General features: G+C 45.3%; 1 protein-coding gene across 1 annotated transcript in view; it reads left to right on the top strand.

Annotated features, from left to right (window-relative positions):
- GTF3C2 (general transcription factor IIIC subunit 2) overlaps positions 1-17,146 on the top strand; it is a 118,716-nt gene that overhangs the window by 32,364 nt on the left and 69,206 nt on the right. The window contains exons 5-6 of the mRNA XM_063441884.1: positions 437-531; positions 1,279-1,356. Coding sequence (XP_063297954.1) covers positions 437-531; positions 1,279-1,356 — 173 coding nt within the window. The remainder of the gene's footprint in view (positions 1-436; positions 532-1,278; positions 1,357-17,146) is intronic.

The raw sequence follows: 17,146 nt of genomic DNA, 5'->3' as shown, positions 1-17,146 counted from the left end.
GCCGAGTGCGGTGATGTCGTCCGCCCTAGGGAGGTGGCAGAGTGCGGTGATGTCGTCGGCCCTAGGGAGGTGGCAGGGTGCGGTGATGTCGTCGGCCCTAGGGAGGTGGCCGGGTGCGGTGATGTCGTCGGCCCTAGGGAGGTGGCCGGGTGCGGTGATGTCGTCGGCCCTAGGGAGGTGGCCGGGTGCGGTGATGTCGTCGGCCCTAGGGAGGTGGCCGGGTGCGGTGATGTCGTCGGTCCTAGGGAGGTGGCCGGGTGCGGTGATGTCGTCGGTCCTAGGGAGGTGGCCGAGTGCGGTGATGTCGGTCCTAGGGAGGTGGCCGAGTGCGGTGATGGGGTGATTAATCCTTTAGGATGAGTTTGGTGTCAACACTTGCTTTCTGAGTTATGCGTCAATGCTCACACATTCTAATAATGTCATGCCTTGTTTCCAGAAGGAGAGTCCGACACTGAGAGGATTTGCAGAGAATGGATTCTATTGCTCAATCATGGCTCCCATCTGGAAAGCTACGGAAGTCACCATGGAATAGTAAGGGGGTCTCTGCTGTTATGATGTTGGTATAGTAGTTTGCCCCCTTATGGTATGTGCTGGTGTAGTATAGCCTAGTATATGGTATAGTAGGTATGGTGCAGTAGGGAGGGCCTGTGCTGGTGTAGTATAGCCTAGTATATGGTATAGTAGGTATGGTGCAGTAGGGAGGGCCTGTGCTGGTGTAGTATAGCCTAGTATATGGTATAGTAGGTATGGTGCAGTAGGGAGGGCCTGTGCTGGTGTAGTATAGCCTAGTATATGGTATAGTAGGTATGGTGCAGTAGGGAGGGTCTGTGCTGGTGTAGTATAGCCTAGTATATGGTGTAGTAGGGAGGGCCTGTGCTGGTGTAGTATAGCCTAGTATATGGTATAGTAGGTATGGTGCAGTAGGGAGGGCCTGTGCTGGTGTAGTATAGCCTAGTATATGGTATAGTAGGTATGGTGCAGTAGGGAGGGCCTGTGCTGGTGTAGTATAGCCTAGTATATGGTATAGTAGGTATGGTGCAGTAGGGAGGGCATGTGCTGGTGTAGTATAGCCTAGTATATGGTATAGTAGGTATGGTGCAGTAGGGAGGGCCTGTGCTGGTGTAGTATAGCCTAGTATATGGTATACTAGGAAGGCTTGCGTCGCTAGGGGGTCACAAGAGAGCTGCTGAGTGAACATGTTATGTTGAGGTTAACTGATGGTTTTGGTCATTAAGAAATGAATTCCTCAAACTTTTGATGTTTTTTTTTTTTTCACAGCCACGACTTGAACCATTCGTACTGGGAGTTTCCGGAATGGATCCCGAACAAGGAAAACTGGCACATCTTGTCTGCGAGGTGAGAAAATGAAAACCAGTTAATGGAAGACTATAATGTCAGGAAGACATTTATTCAGGACACCATAGTGCTGAAGGGGCTCTTCAGGTGGCCAGCCATCTCGCTACAGTAATTCACCTTTCATCTCACGCCGCTCTGGCCACGCCTCCCTTCGCTTCTCTGGCTGAGATCTTAAATCATGATAAACTCTATGCTGCGCCAATCAGCATCTCATCATAGAGATTCATTGTATACCGTGCATTAAGCTGTATACCGTGCACTAACCTTTATGCCGTACATTATGCTGTATGCCGCACATTAAAGGATCACTATAGGGTCATGAACACAACCATTTATTCCTGACCCTATAGTGTTAAAACCACCATCTAGCCCCCCTGGGCCCCTCCTGCCTCCATAAATATAGTAAAAATCTTACTGTATTCAAGCCTGAAGCTGTAACTCTGCATGCTGCTTGCCTCAGAAAAACAAGCTGTCTCCTGACATCATCAGAAGTGGTCGACTGATCCAATCACAATGCTTCCCCATAGGATTGGCTGAGACTGACAAGAAGACAGATCAGGGGTAGAGATGAATTGAATCGATGAATCTCTGAGGAAAGTTCAGTGTCTGCAGGCAGAGAGAGGAGATACTGAATGTTTGGATGCATTTTAGGCAGCTTGTACTCCTAGAATAATGTGTCGTCTAGTTACTGGGAGGGGAAAGGGATATTCTTTAATAACTGTTCCAGTGTGGAGGATTCAATGGGGAAAGTCCTTGTAAGGATTAGAGCTCCCAGGACGGAGTGTCATCCAGTGCCTGGGGGTGGATAGAGCGAGTCCCCATTCGGTTCCAGGACCCCAATCAAGTCACGGCAGAAGTGCTGCGGTTTATCCCCTGCTCCAACTAGGAAGCGGTCCTTGGCGGAGGTACACAGCCAGGGGTACAGGGAGCTCCATTACACTACTGTATAATAAGCTGTAGTGGTTCTGGTGACTATAGTGTCCATTTATACAGGTCTCTTTAAAAAAATTTAATACCCTGTCAGAAATTGTGATGTTTTGGCTTTTTTTTGTATTGAAAATGTGCTGGTGTAGTATAGCCTAGTACAGGGATAGGCAACCTTCGGCACTCCAGAAGTTGTGGACTACATCCCCCATAATGCTCTTACCCTCATACTGCTGTCAAAGCATCATGGGAGGTGTAGTCCAAAACATCTGGAGGGCCGAAGGTTGCCTATGCCTGGCCTAGTATATGGTATAGTAGGTATGGTGCAGTAGGGAGGGCCTGTGCTGGTGTAGTATAGCTTAGTATATGGTATAGTAGGTATGGTGCAGTAGGGAGGGCCTGTGCTGGTGTTGATACCGGAGAAACTGACGGAAGCCAAGCACAGAGAGATGGACACAGGTTTCTTCAGGAAGGAAGAGATTCTTTATTGGATCACCGATCGGGACTCAGAGGGACTAGTGTCACCAAAATACAGCAAGTTCTGAGCCCCGGACAATAGTGCAGGCTCCTTATATAGGCACATAACTCCTCCCATATTAAGCTCCACCCGCACATTCTCTTGACCAATCAATACAAATAAGAATTAACTTCCTGCTTGACCGCATGGCCTGTCCAGCACAATGGAGGAGGGGAATACTACATCCTGTATTCTTGCACATGCTCCGTACACTACTGATCGTATCTTGCCTCGTGCAACCAACTGATCGATACGTCAGCATATGCACGTACACATGCCACGTGGTAATCTCGGCCTACTAAATTTATTTTTACCGAGATTCCACCACATTCCCCCCTTTGATGCCTCTTGATATTTCACAATTACTTGAGGCATCACTTAACCTTGGTTTGCATACACCGCAAGTTACCTTGAACCAGACCAGACTTATCTATGATGTGAATCTTCAACACTCATCTTCCTGCATTGGTTCTCCCTGATCTAGAGCCTTATATTTATAAATTGCCATTATCTGTGCAGCAGCCTTCCTCTCTGCTATATTTTCTATCAGGCTTTGCACAGACCTAACTACTAAGGGTATAAGACATGGCAGGAGTAGACACAACATTAAAATCAGTAGGACTCCATCTACCACTGCCTTAAGCCCTCCAAACCACTCATACCAGATACCAAACCAACTACTTGGATTGTACCCTTTCCATACCTGAGTAGGCACATGCGCTAGTTTAACCATATGGCTAGTAAGCTCAGCTATTGCTTGCCCTTCGTCATCTATTTGAAGACCGCAATTGCTCAGGTTAAACTTCCCACATACACCTCCCTCTACTGCCAAAAGGTAATCCAAGGCTAATCTATTTTGGTACACTGCTGTCCTCATACTGGTATTGTGCTTCGCTAGAAGATTGAGCGCTTGTGATGTCTCATTAGTAATGATCTCAACCACAGCCTGTAATCTTATAATACGGTTGAGCATATAAATTGGGGTTCTATAACCAAAGGTACCATCCTCTGCCCACGTGGCTGGCCCATAGTAATCTATAATACGCTGGGGAGGCCATTCATCATCTTCCCAGGCGCCTATCTCTATGGGTCCCCTTTTCTTCCTATGATTCACATCATACACTTTAACACCTAAAGTCTCACCTGTTTCGATAGGTAACAAGAAGAAGGATGGTTTGAGCATACCTAACACACATGCCCCTTCCCAGTCCTGTGGCAACTCCGAATAGGCTTTCTTACCACAGATCCACTACAAATTTGCTGGGGCTCTCCAGTTAGATGTGATGGATAGATCAAACCACACATCCTTTAAATTGGTGTATCTTGCAAACGGGTTAGATGGTTCTGAGACATTTGAAGCCGACCACCAAGTTGTATTCTTTGTATCATCATCATAAGCTTTTTGCCCTAGACAAGTTAATTCTCCTACAGAAGTATTATACATCATCCCTTTCCTTGCTATGCAAACATAACCTATGATGGAGGTCTTTAATCTCCACTCAGATTTACCTCTAACACTCATATGATAATCGGCTTGTGAAGATATTAATTGGTCAACTGCCTCAGAACCGGACATTACCTCCTTTGCTTCCCAAGGCCATTGGTCTCCCATGTTAGTACCTCCACACACATAGCAGTTGGTAACATTAAGACTACCGGCAATACTTTCGGCTAAATCAATGAACAGGTTTTTAGCATTATGGGGGATCTTATTATCTATGCTCATCTCTTCATAAAAGGAATGGTATACTTGATGAGTTTGGGAGGATACCGTATCAGTCTCTATCCCTATAAACAATACTGTCCCAGGATCTAAACCCGTCCCATATATTTGGAACCCAAATAAATTACCATATTTATCCAAGAACTTGTCAGGGTTATTTATAAGTATATGGATTGGATTGCATTCCATAGACTTACAGTATGGATTGGTAGGCAACTTAGTCACAATCATGTCCTTGTCTGCTGTCTGTCCCCAAGTTGCCCACCCCACACAAGACCAATATGGGCAAAAGTTATAATCTCTATTTGGGCATCTAGGACTCACATACTTATTTTTACTACTGGGACAAATATATTTATCGTTAGACCCATACGTTCTCTCCCATCTAAGATCCCCACATACATTCCACGGCTTTCTACCACTTGATATCGCTTTACACGCATCAAATAGCAGAACACCTGAAGAATATACGGATTCTAACACCGTTTTGTTAATTAGGGTCCCCTGAGGATCTCCATTCCTGAGAGTCAACCAAATTGTACGGGGTTGATACTCTGGACTGAAGCACTTAGGTTCTCCTACTCCTAAATGGCACACACTATATTCTATATTTAAGTATCTACATCTTGATACATCTCCTTTACACTCGTATTGCGAATGCCAAATTAGGGTCTGGGAAATATGGTTACCTGTTCTTGTAGTCTTAATGCATACCTCACAGCTAGGAATGTCGGTACCTCTACCTTCCTGAATATAAAAATACACATATAAAAACATTATTAGAAACACATCTTTCGTCGTCATCCTCAGTCTTCGTCCGTGCGAAGGCACCTCAGCTTCCAGGATGTAAGGGCTGCAGGGAATGGAGTTCTGCTCGTCTTTACAGGGGACCCTTCGAGACTCTTCCTGACTTATACACTCGTTGGTGAGCGGACAGGCTTTATTATGGCCTTCTCACTCACTTACCAATCTCTGAAACAATAAAATTTGTAATCCACAAGGTTCCTCGTCACTCTGAGTCGTGCGCTTTAACCGGATCTTGCAGGGATTCTCTGGATCTGCTGTAGCTTGCCAAGAATCGACTGCTGGTTTAACCCTGGAGTGATGTATCCACGGAGTCACTTCGGCTACTTTTATCGCTGTAGGGGTAGACAAAAGAACAACATAAGGACCTCTCCATTTGGGCCCTAACGGGCACTCTTTAATCCACACTTGGTCTCCTGGGTGGTAACTATGAACTGGGGGATAAATATTCACAGGTAATCTATCTTGTACCCATTTCTGTACCTCCTCCATAGTCTTACCCAACTCTACAACCTGCTGCTGGGTAATTCCTTCTCCCGACTGACTCAAATCCCCCCTTAAGTTACCAAGTACGGGGGAGGTGGTCGCCCATACATGATCTCAAAAGGAGAGAGGCCCATCCTTCTGGTAGGTGTACTGCGGATTCGCAATAGAGCTATGGGCAAGAGAACGTTCCACTTAAGTTTGGTTTCCTGACACATTTTAGCCAACTGATTCTTAATAGTTCTATTCATTCTCTCTACCTTACCAGAACTCTGGGGTCTATATGCCGTATGAAGCCTCCACTTTATACCAAGCATATGAGTCAGTTGTTGTAGGCACTGATGAACAAAAGCTGGACCATTGTCCGATCCTATAGAGCAGGGTAGTCCATATCGGGGTATTATTTCTTGTAGCAGGAATCTCACAACTTCTCCTGCTTTCTCTGTACGAGTAGGACATGCTTCTACCCAGCCTGAATAGGTGCACACAACTACCAGTAGGTAGCGATGTCCACCAGATTTAGGCATTACTGTATAGTCAATTTGTAGATCGGACATGGGGAGTCCCCCCATAAACTGGACTCCTGGTGGCTTTACTGGTCCTTGCCTTTGATTATTTTTAGCACACGTTACACATCTTCGTACAATGGCCTGAGTCAAGTTGGACAATCTTGGTATATAGAAATGTTTTCTGAGAGATTCTTCGGTACTGTCTCTCCCAGAATGTGTCCCGTTATGATAGTTTTGGACAATTTCTACCGCTAGTGATGCTGGAATGACTATTCTTCCATCTTCTAACTGATACCATTTGTTCTCCAAATACTTTCCAGGTTCAGTCTTTAACCACTCCTCTTCTTGAGCTGTATAAACTGGAGTCCATTGAGACAGTGGAGTTGGTATAAGAGCAGCTATATGCTCCACATATTCCTGTCTTTCTGATTCAGCGGCACGCTTAGCTGCACTATCTGCCATCCGATTTCCTTTGGTTACATCACCATCTCCTCTCAGATGCGCTCGACAATGTATAATACCGACTTCTTTCGGCTCCCACACTGCTTCCAATAGTTGTAGGATTTCAGCTGCATACTTGATTTCTTTGCCTTCTGAATTAAATAGTCCTCTTTCTTTATACAAAGCTCCGTGGGCATGAGTGGTTAAAAACGCATACTTTGAGTCCGTGTAGATGTTCACTCTTAAACCTTCAGCCAATTGTAACGCTCGTGTCAGTGCTATCAATTCTGCCTTTTGTGCTGATGTTCCTTTTGCCAGTGGTCGAGCTTCTATCACCTTGTCTATCGTTGTTACTGCATATCCTGCATAGCGGATCCCTTCTTTCACATAACTACTGCCGTCGGTGTAATATTGAACATCGGGGTTCTGGATGGGAAAATCACGAAGATCGGGTCTGCTTGAAAATACTTCATCCATCACTTCCAAACAATCATGTTGACTTTCAGTAGGTTGCGGCAGAAGGGTAGCTGGATTTAAGGTGTTTACAGTTTCTAAATGCACTCTTGGGTTTTCACACAACATTGCTTGATACTTGGTCATACGGCTGTTACTAAACCAATGATTTCCTTTGTAATCCAACAACGTCTGTACTGCATGTGGGACTCGTACATAAAGTTCTTGACCCAGAGTGAGTTTATCGGCTTCAGCTACTAGCAGGGCGGCTGCAGCTACGGCTCTTAGACAAGGTGGAAGTCCGCTGGCCACTGCATCCAGTTGCTTAGACATGTTGGCAACAGGTCTTTGCCATGATCCCAAGTACTGTGTCAATACTCCCACAGCCATTCTTCTTTGCTCGTGTACATACAGGTAGAATGGTCGTGTGTGATCAGGTAGACCTAATGCTGGGGCACTCATCAAAGCCTTCTTCACATCTTCAAATGCCGTTTGCTGTTCTTGAGTCCATAAGAAGGGGTCGTGCTCTGTACCCTTGATAGCTGCATACAGAGGTTTTGCCAGTATCGCGTAGCTGGGAATCCATATCCTACAGAAGCCTGCTGCCCCCAAGAATTCTCGCACTTGTCTTCTATTCTTGGGTATCGGTATTTGACATACAGCTTCTTTTCTCTCTGGCCCCATAATTCTTTGACCTTCAGAGATATGGAATCCCAGATATTTGACAGTTGGCAAACACAACTGAGCCTTCTTTCTAGACACCTTGTATCCTGCCTTCCAGAGAATGTGTAGTAGATTGTGCGTTGCTTGCTGACAGATTTCTTTTGTAACTGCTGCTATCAACAAGTCATCTACATATTGTAACAATACACACTCTCCTGGGATGGACTCGAAATCTAATAGATCTTGACTTAGAGCTGAACCAAATAGGGTAGGTGAATTTTTAAACCCGTGGGGCAGTCTTGTCCAGGTCATTTGGCGTTTTGAGCCCGTCACAGCGTTTTCCCATTGTTAAGCGAAGATACATTGACTTTCTGTGGCAATTCGGAGGCAAAAGAAGGCATCTTTGAGGTCTAAGACTGTAAAATAAGTTGCCCCGCCCGGAATTAAAGCAAGCAGGTTATATGGATTGGGCACAACTGGATGTATGCTAACAACCGCATCATTGACTGCTCTCAAGTCCTGCACAGGTCGATACTCATCTGTACCGGGCTTTTGAACAGGCAGCAATGGGGTGTTCCAGGGGGAAGTACAGAATTTTAGGATACCATACCGTATGAACTTATCCAGATAAGATTGGATGTTCTTCTTGGCCTTCTGCGGGATGTGATATTGCCGTAGGCTCACTGGATAAACCCCAAGTTTTAGTTCGATTTTAATAGGTGGAATATTGCGGGCCAGTCCTGGTGGGTTGTTCTCTGCCCAAACTCCTGGTATGTTGAATAATGTCTCATCACTCCTAGGGTTTTGGATAGTCAACGCTGTATAAAGTCGCCACTCTTCTTCCTTTGGTACAGATAATGTCATAATACCTGAAGGTCCATTAAACTTTAAGGATGTTGTTCCATTTGGTAGGAACGTAATCTGCGCTTGTAATTTGGACAGCATATCACGTCCCAGCAATTGGACTGGACATTCAGGCATGTAAAGGAATTGATGTTTTACTACGTGGCCTCCCAATGTACAGAGTCGACTTTTAAGAACCGGTTTTGCAGCACTTCTTCCAGTTGCTCCTATTACAGTAATAGTTCTTCCAGATGGAGGAGCAACTAGGTTAGTCACCACCGAATGTTCAGCACCAGTGTCGATCATGAACGCACTCCTTTTTCCCCCTATTGATACATCGACCATAGGCTCCGCTCGACCAAGGGGGATGGAGCCCGGTCGGTATCAATAGTCCTCCATGACCGTGTCAGCCAATCCTACAAAGTCCCTACCTTCTCTATCGCGGGACCTTTGCGCTGCTGGATAGTACCTATCTTCCCTTACACTTCCTCTATTCCCATTACTTCCTCTATTACCATTGCTCCCTCCGGGGCCTCCTCTACCTCTCGCTCTGCCTCTAAAGTTTCCATAACCTGCCCTATGTCTGTCCCTCTCATACTGTTCCCTTCGAGGACACTCACTTCTCCAATGCCCTTCTTCCCTACAGTATGCGCACTGATTTCTACTCAGGGGTTCCTCATTCCACTTACTATCGCCTCCATCTAAACCCCGTCTATCTACGCCTGCGATCGCTACCGCTAGCATATCTGCCTTTCTACGCATCTTGCACTCTTCCTCTTTCTTTGTCTCTGTTTCCCTGTTCATGTACACCTTATTCGCTACCTCCATTAGTTGGGTGATAGACATACCTGCGAACCCTTCTAACTTCTGTAGCTTGCGCTTAATATCTCCGTAAGCTTGGCTGACAAAGGCGGAGTTTACCATTCGGGAATTATCAGCGTCTTCCGGATTAAAGGGGGTATACAAGCGGTATGCCTCCAATAATCGGTCATAAAAGACACTGGGCGCTTCATCACTTTTCTGAATCACCTCAACTGTCTTCGACATATTAATAGCTTTCTTCCCTCCGGCTTTCATGCCAGCAATTATAGGGTCTCTATAGGCTTTTAGTTGAACCATATCTGCGCCATTAACATTCCAGTCGGGATCGGTGTTAGGGTAATGTGTTGCGGCCCATGCTGCTGGATTGGCTTGGTTTAAAGCACGGGCTTCATCCTCTAGCGCTTTAATGGCCGCTTGGTTAATCCTAGTCCTTTCCTCATTATTGAACAATGTCATTAATAACTGCTGGCAATCAGCCCATGTCGGATTATGTGTCTGAACTATCGAGGTGAACAGATCGGTCATAGCTTGTGGTTTCTCAGTGTACGAGGAATTGTGGCTTCCAATTCAAGAGATCGGTAGTCGTGAACGGGACATATACGAAGACTGGGTCAGCATATGCCATTTGACCTGCGGCATCGAGATAGGCTGACTCAGGATTCAGACGAAGGGGCATCTGGTAATGTTTGAGTTGTTGGGTACCGGTCAGTTGTCGGGTTAGTATAGGGCTACGTGAAGGGGCGTCGGTTAGAGGTTCCAGTCGGGGGTGGTAAGGCATGAGGATGTGGGAGCTTGATTTTGGGAAAGGTCGGTAAATAGAATATTCCGAGCCGAGCTAGAAGAAGCTTGACCGGAAGTTTGAAGTGGCGCCAAATCAGGATATTCAAATCTAACGGGGGTTGGTTCCGGAAGGGAAGGTTTAATACGAGGGGGGGGTGGATTCTGCACTGGAGGAGGAAGCGGAAGTGGATGGGGGCAATGGGGGAAGGGGTGTAGAGCTTCCTGTACTCGTACCACTTCCTCCTAAAGGGAAGTAAGGGGGCGGCAAAGGGATCTCAGACTCAGGGGGCGTGTCCAAAATGGGCCTAACCATAGTCCTAGTGGACAAACAAGTCCTGGCCACCATGAGGCGACATTGCTCCTCGTGGCATATCTGAATCCATCTTCGCGAGTCGTTTACGGCCTGTCTCCAACAATCAATATATGGAAACTGTCCGTAAAGTTCAGGCCTACCGGATACAGCCACGTGTACACGCTGTACCAGAGTTGGATCCAAACTACCACGTGGCGGCCATGCCGCAACCAAAGTAGGCCACTCCCTAGTGCACAAAGTGACCAAACGTACAGGAGACATTTTAACCCCAAAATCACATGTTTTAAATCCCTTCTTAAAATTCTTTACCATACAACCTAAGGGATCCAAAATCGTCGACTCCGACGCGCCCATACTTATCAATGGAGCGTCGTTGACAACGAATACTATGCACACGTTCTATTCAACAGTCACACCCGTTTCCTTCGGCAACAGCACCACGTGGTACGGTTACCAAGTGAAACGTACACAATAACACAATAAACACTCAGGGAATTCCCGTACACACACAGCTGTTACACCAGTCACTAAATAATCAATATTATGCCCTTTGGCGAAACTATACAGTCACCCACGCTATAATTCTCTATATATGAATTACCCGTCTATAACACACCCCAGTAACATCGTCTTTTACAAATAGCGGTTACAGTACGGTTAGCATAGGTCAAGGCACAATTTAAGGTCACAATACAATTATTAGTGGTTATGGTGTTAAACATGCAATAGACGACAATGATTAGTACTTATATACAGTGTCAGTAAATATACAGGGTTATGGTACCGTGCACTATGATACAGCAACACACTATTAACACTCTCGCTAGACGGCTGAGCTCGCGCTATCTAACAAGATATACACTTTACTAAACAATCTTTATCACATTTACAATTCCCAACTAAACTATTGGCCAGTACCTTGAATGGACTACCTAAAACTATCTACATCCGTTTTGGTTAGCCACACTGCCCAAGCACCACATATAGCGAACTAGAGGGCGGAATTTACAACAGAACCCTCTTAGTCTATCTACTCTATCAAAAGTCTAGTGGGTTCCAAATTTACACGCCTTCCCACTTAGCCAAGATAGGTTGAGATCTAGCGGACCGAATTTACACAGACGCCGCTTAGTCTCCCGGTCCCTCCGACCTAGCGAACAAAATATACTCCCTAGAACGCTAGTCTAGACAAGACACCGGTGCCCGGCTAGGGCTATTTACACAGAACCCCGCCTGACTCCAAACCAAATCAAACGGTCTTACTAAAGAGCGTTCGATTGAGCGGTGCGCCTTCGCTCCTTCCCTCCGACAGAGGGGGCAGATTCCATACACCGATTTAAACCCCTTTTGGGCCTACCGCACAATCATTATACCCCTAGTGGGTCCGCCGTCTAAAACAGCGGTCGTCTTACCTCCTCGTTCCTGAACCTGAGTTCACACTCATCGACGGGGACACCCCAGCACTTCTTACGTAGAGGCCGATGATCTCCTGGACAACAGACCAGTGGCGCCGAGACGAAGGGAGGTCCACGCAGAAGTTCAGGGGTGCAGCCGTAGAGAACGTGGGCAAAGATAGACCGTCTCACGCCTCTGCCTCTCAGCTACCGTTGAACGATGAGCTTCCCGGCCAATGCACCAAATGATACCGGAGAAACTGACGGAAGCCAAGCACAGAGAGATGGACACAGGTTTCTTCAGGAAGGAAGAGATTCTTTATTGGATCACCGATCGGGACTCAGAGGGACTAATGTCACCAAAATACAGCAAGTTCTGAGCCCCGAACAATAGTGCAGGCTCCTTATATAGGCACATAACTCCTCCCATATTAAGCTCCACCCGCACATTCTCTTGACCAATCAATACAAATAAGAATTAACTTCCTGCTTGACCGCATGGCCTGTCCAGCATAATGGAGGAGGGGAATACTACATCCTGTATTCTTGCACATGCTCCGTACACTACTGATCGTATCTTGCCTCGTGCAACCAACTGATCGATACGTCAGCATATGCATGTACATATGCCACGTGGTAATCTCGGCCTACTAAATTTATTTTTAACGAGATTCCACCACAGTGTAGTATAGCCTAGTATATGGTATAGTAGGTATGGTGCAGTAGAGAGGGCCTGTGGTGGTGTAGCATAGCCTAGTATATGGTATAGTAGGTGTAGTGCAGTAGGGAGGGCCTGTGCTGGTGTAGTATAGCATAGTATATGGTATAGTAGGTATGGTGCAGTAGGGAGGGCCTGTGCTGGTGTAGTATAGCCTAGTATATGGTATAGTAGGTATGGTGCAGTAGGGAGGGCCTGTTCTGGTGTAGTATAGCATAGTATATGGTAGGGTAGGTATGGTGCAGTAGGGATGGCCTGTGCTGGTGTAGTATAGCCTAGTATATGGTATAGTAGGTATGGTGCAGTAGGGAGGGCCTGTGCTGGTGTAGTATAGCCTAGTATATGGTATAGTAGGTATGGTGCAGTAGGGAGGCCCTTTGCTGGTGTAGTATAGCCTAGTATATGGTATAGTAGGTATGGTGCAGTAGGGAGGGCCTGTGCTGGTGTAGTATAGCCTAGTATATGGTATAGTAGGTATGGTGCAGTAGGGAGGGCATGTGCTGGTGTAGTATAGCTTAGTATATGGTATAGTAGGTATGGTATAGTAGGGAGGGCCTGTGCTGGTGTAGTATAGCCTAGTGTATGGTGTAGTAGCAAAAGAAAATGTATTTTATTGAAGGATAGTGATCATATTTGTTACAGACACACAAGGTGACACACACAGGTTAAAATGACAATTAAAGGTTAATTTCCCACACCTGTGCCTTTTTAAATTGCAATTAGTGTCTGTGTATAAATGGTCAATGAGTTTGTTAGCTCTCATGTAGATGCACTGTGCAGGCTAGATACTCATGAGGAGCAGAAAAGAACTATCAAAAGACCTGTGTAACAAGGTAATTGAACTTTTTATATCCTTTTCCATCTTTAGAAAGATATCCAAAGCCTTGAAAATGCCAGTCAGTACTGTTCAATCACTTATTAATAAGTGAAAAATTCAGGGATCTCTTGATACCAAGCCAAGGTCAGGTAGACCAAGAAAGAGTTCAGCCACAGCTACCAGAAGAATTGTTCAGCAGGCATCCTGTGGCCCGAGATCGTCCCTACTCACCGGTTGCTGGCTCCCTCGGATGCCCGTTCCTTCCTCTGGCGGCCCGTAATCTGCAACGGAAACGTAAGGCATAAAGCCGACCATCGCAACACAGTTGCTGGCGCACAGCGTCCTCTCGGGCCGGCTTTATGTTTTGCTTACCTCTGTTCGTACATTCCCGGGCTGTCGAACGCTGCAGTTCATCTTAATGTATTTGTTGTGCCCATACGAATGAGAATTTAAGGCAGGGCTTTCGTTTATACGATCATATCACACGAACAATAAGCTTTCAGGCGCATGCGCACAAACGTTTCTCATTCAACCGTTTTAACAGACTTATCCGCATTTTGAGCTAAGGTTGTATGCCGCGTTTGGCACGTTTTAATAAGGAGAGGTAAGGGATTTGGTTTCTGGCCGTCGGCCACTTAAGAAACTGTGTTAGCCTCCCTCCACAGACACTTGCAGCTATCTCGGTCTGTTAGGAGCTGTCTCACACATCCTCTGCCTGCCTCTTTCTGTCAGTCCGGCAGAGGATCAAGCACGCTCACAGGAAGTGGCACGATCATCACTCTTAGCCACACAAGGCCACATAGAGTGATACATATTAAATCTTGAGACAATGAGAGGCACAACGGTCCAAACATATGGACATACACAGATATGTGATATATATATATATATATATATATATATATATATATATATATATATATATATATATATATATATATATATATATATATATATATATATATATATATATATATATATATATATATATATAATATGCTACGAATTACTGAATACATTATAAGCAAGCAAGACATTGCTATTGTGGGTTTTCCCTCTGCTATGTATGTGTTCCTGTTTATAAAGTACACTCAGGGTATCTCACAATTAATTTAGGCCTTTGGCGTTGGGTTGTAATATTACAATCTGCTCTAAATCCTATTTGATTGTCCCAGTTTCTAGCTGAATGTAGGTCGCTGATTGTGAATCTATAGCTGATGTTGTTCTACCATTCAGATATTGCAATTTTCTAGTAATGCCTTAGTTTCTGAAAAAGGGGGAATATCTTCTAAATATCTGTCTCAAATCTTCTTACTAAATAACCTCTAAACTTACCGTATCTCAGGCATTTCTGTTAGTCACTCTACACTTAAATGTTGTCAGGCCTCGGGGCAGGCAGGTACTCATCGGGCCAGCATTGTTGGTAAGTTACTGTTTAGTAGATATGCCCAGTTAAGCTATAATGTTTATATCTGATGCTAATACACTGAGAGATTCTACCATTTGTTTTCTAGCATTTCCCGTTGCTTTCAACCCTAATCTTTTATGCCAGCGGTGCATGCATAAGTATTTATCCTCCTCCTACACATTCCAGGTGTAGGCCTTTTAATGTATATCTTATCTCATGTACGCCCGTCATGGCCTCCAGCCTTTTTCAGCCATTATGGCACCTAGAGGCCTCGGTTCCCGGTTTGATTCTGTCTTCCAACACCTCATTTCATTGGGCCCAATACATAGGTATAATCACATTTAAACTGGATGATTATTCGTAACCATCAGTTTCTCTACCATCTCATTGTCAACATATCTTAGTTACATACACAAACTCCACAAACTTTCTCCGAGTCACATCCTACCTTCACTCGCATTAATCCCAGCACAGCCACCCTGACACTGGATACAAATCAGGATACGCATATATGACGCAACGCTGGCACTCCGAATGAGTACTTCCGCCAATCGATGCTCCTAGTGCTCGCTGAGGACTCCAACCGACACCATCAGCACTGCAGACCCCACTTCCAGCGATGCAGCTACGCCGGGGTCTCGCCGTCTCCACCCACCCTGGATCCACGACCAGGATTCAGCTCCCAGTGGGTGAACCTCTCCTAAATCCAGAGAGCGTAGCAGGAACAAATCTAGCTATTGCGAGAGCTTACTCTGGGGAGTAAATGATTATAGCAATCCCCAGAGTGTAGTTATCCCATCCCCCAAGCATGAGCCAAGGCTTCAAGAAAGGTACAAGATGATCTGATTTTAATGACCACACACTAGCTTTTATGCAAGTCCCCATGCAAGGGGACATCCCACAGGGTGGGACACAGTACAACCAATGACAGACAATACAAACAAAACACTTCCACAGTGACATCACAATCCCTCCTCTCTATCATGGAGATAATTGGAAAGTTATCAAATTATCTCCCAGGACAGAGGCAAGACTCCATTAACCACATGGTTACAAAAAGACATAAAATTACACAATGTTACAATTACTACATAAAACATATACATGCAACATATCCCCAGATAGCTTAGATCCGAGTGCACATTATTATTGAATGGCGCTCAGATCACATACATACAATTCAATCGCCATGGAGCCAAAGTCTTTTCCATAGTCTCTAGTTACACGAATAGGCTCCATGGCATAGCTATCTGGGGTAGCACTACTCACATCTTGAAAGTCTCGAACGCCCCGGTAGAAATACACAAATAAACCTTTCTGCAGGGTAAAATACAGCTATCAGCACAGGGGCCATAGTCGGAAGGCAGGAGGCTAGCTAGTAGTCCCCTCCAAGCACAAGTGGCGAAGGGCACTTTGTCACAGCATATTTCCTACTCCTGGCACCATAATGCCCTTACAACGTATGTTCATATGCCCTGTAATGGTTAACCCTCACGTGCTAAGGCGTCATTGAGACATTTTTGGAGTAAGAATAATTCTTGGTTAGGTTCTGGGTAGTCCATATTATAGGCACCTAGTATACGCTTATCACAATTTTCAAGTTATAGAACTGTAATATTTCTTCAATCTGATTATCACAATGCCACAGACCGGTATGACCTTCGATGCGTCGTATTAGAGGAGTTACGATAGGTGATTGCCTTGGGCCACACTGTCTATACTTACACATGCTTTTCTGCACAATCTACGGTTTACCTACAAACATATTTAGGTGGTATGTCTAATCATATTTTGTGATTTTCCCCAAATAGGATGGGATGGCATGGCTAAACACTACAGTTCCTGACTGCGGATTTGGTCTTGGGGCTTTTCATCTGCCTATTCATTATGTCTTATCGTATCATATTTTACAGGGTTTCAGGTTGGAGCATCATTTGCTTTTCAGACCTGGCACCCATTTGTCAGTGACAGTTCTTTTAGTAGGTTATAGACCTCTCCTTCCCCGCGCTTCCTCCTCTAGGGGATACTGAAGTTTCAGTTACAACCATACCATTCAGAACTACACGGACTCTTAGGCGAATTCAGGTATGTTTTAGCCATGATGGCTCCCCCGCAATATAGACCTTTTAGTGAGGTTTTGCTGGCTTATAGAGATCTAGGTGACCAATAGATGTTAAG

Source organism: Pelobates fuscus, chromosome 2 (assembly GCF_036172605.1).
Source record: "Pelobates fuscus isolate aPelFus1 chromosome 2, aPelFus1.pri, whole genome shotgun sequence".
NCBI lineage: Eukaryota > Metazoa > Chordata > Amphibia > Anura > Pelobatidae > Pelobates > Pelobates fuscus.
Note: the sequence above shows the minus strand (reverse complement) of the source record. Positions and strands in the feature narration are given on the sequence as shown.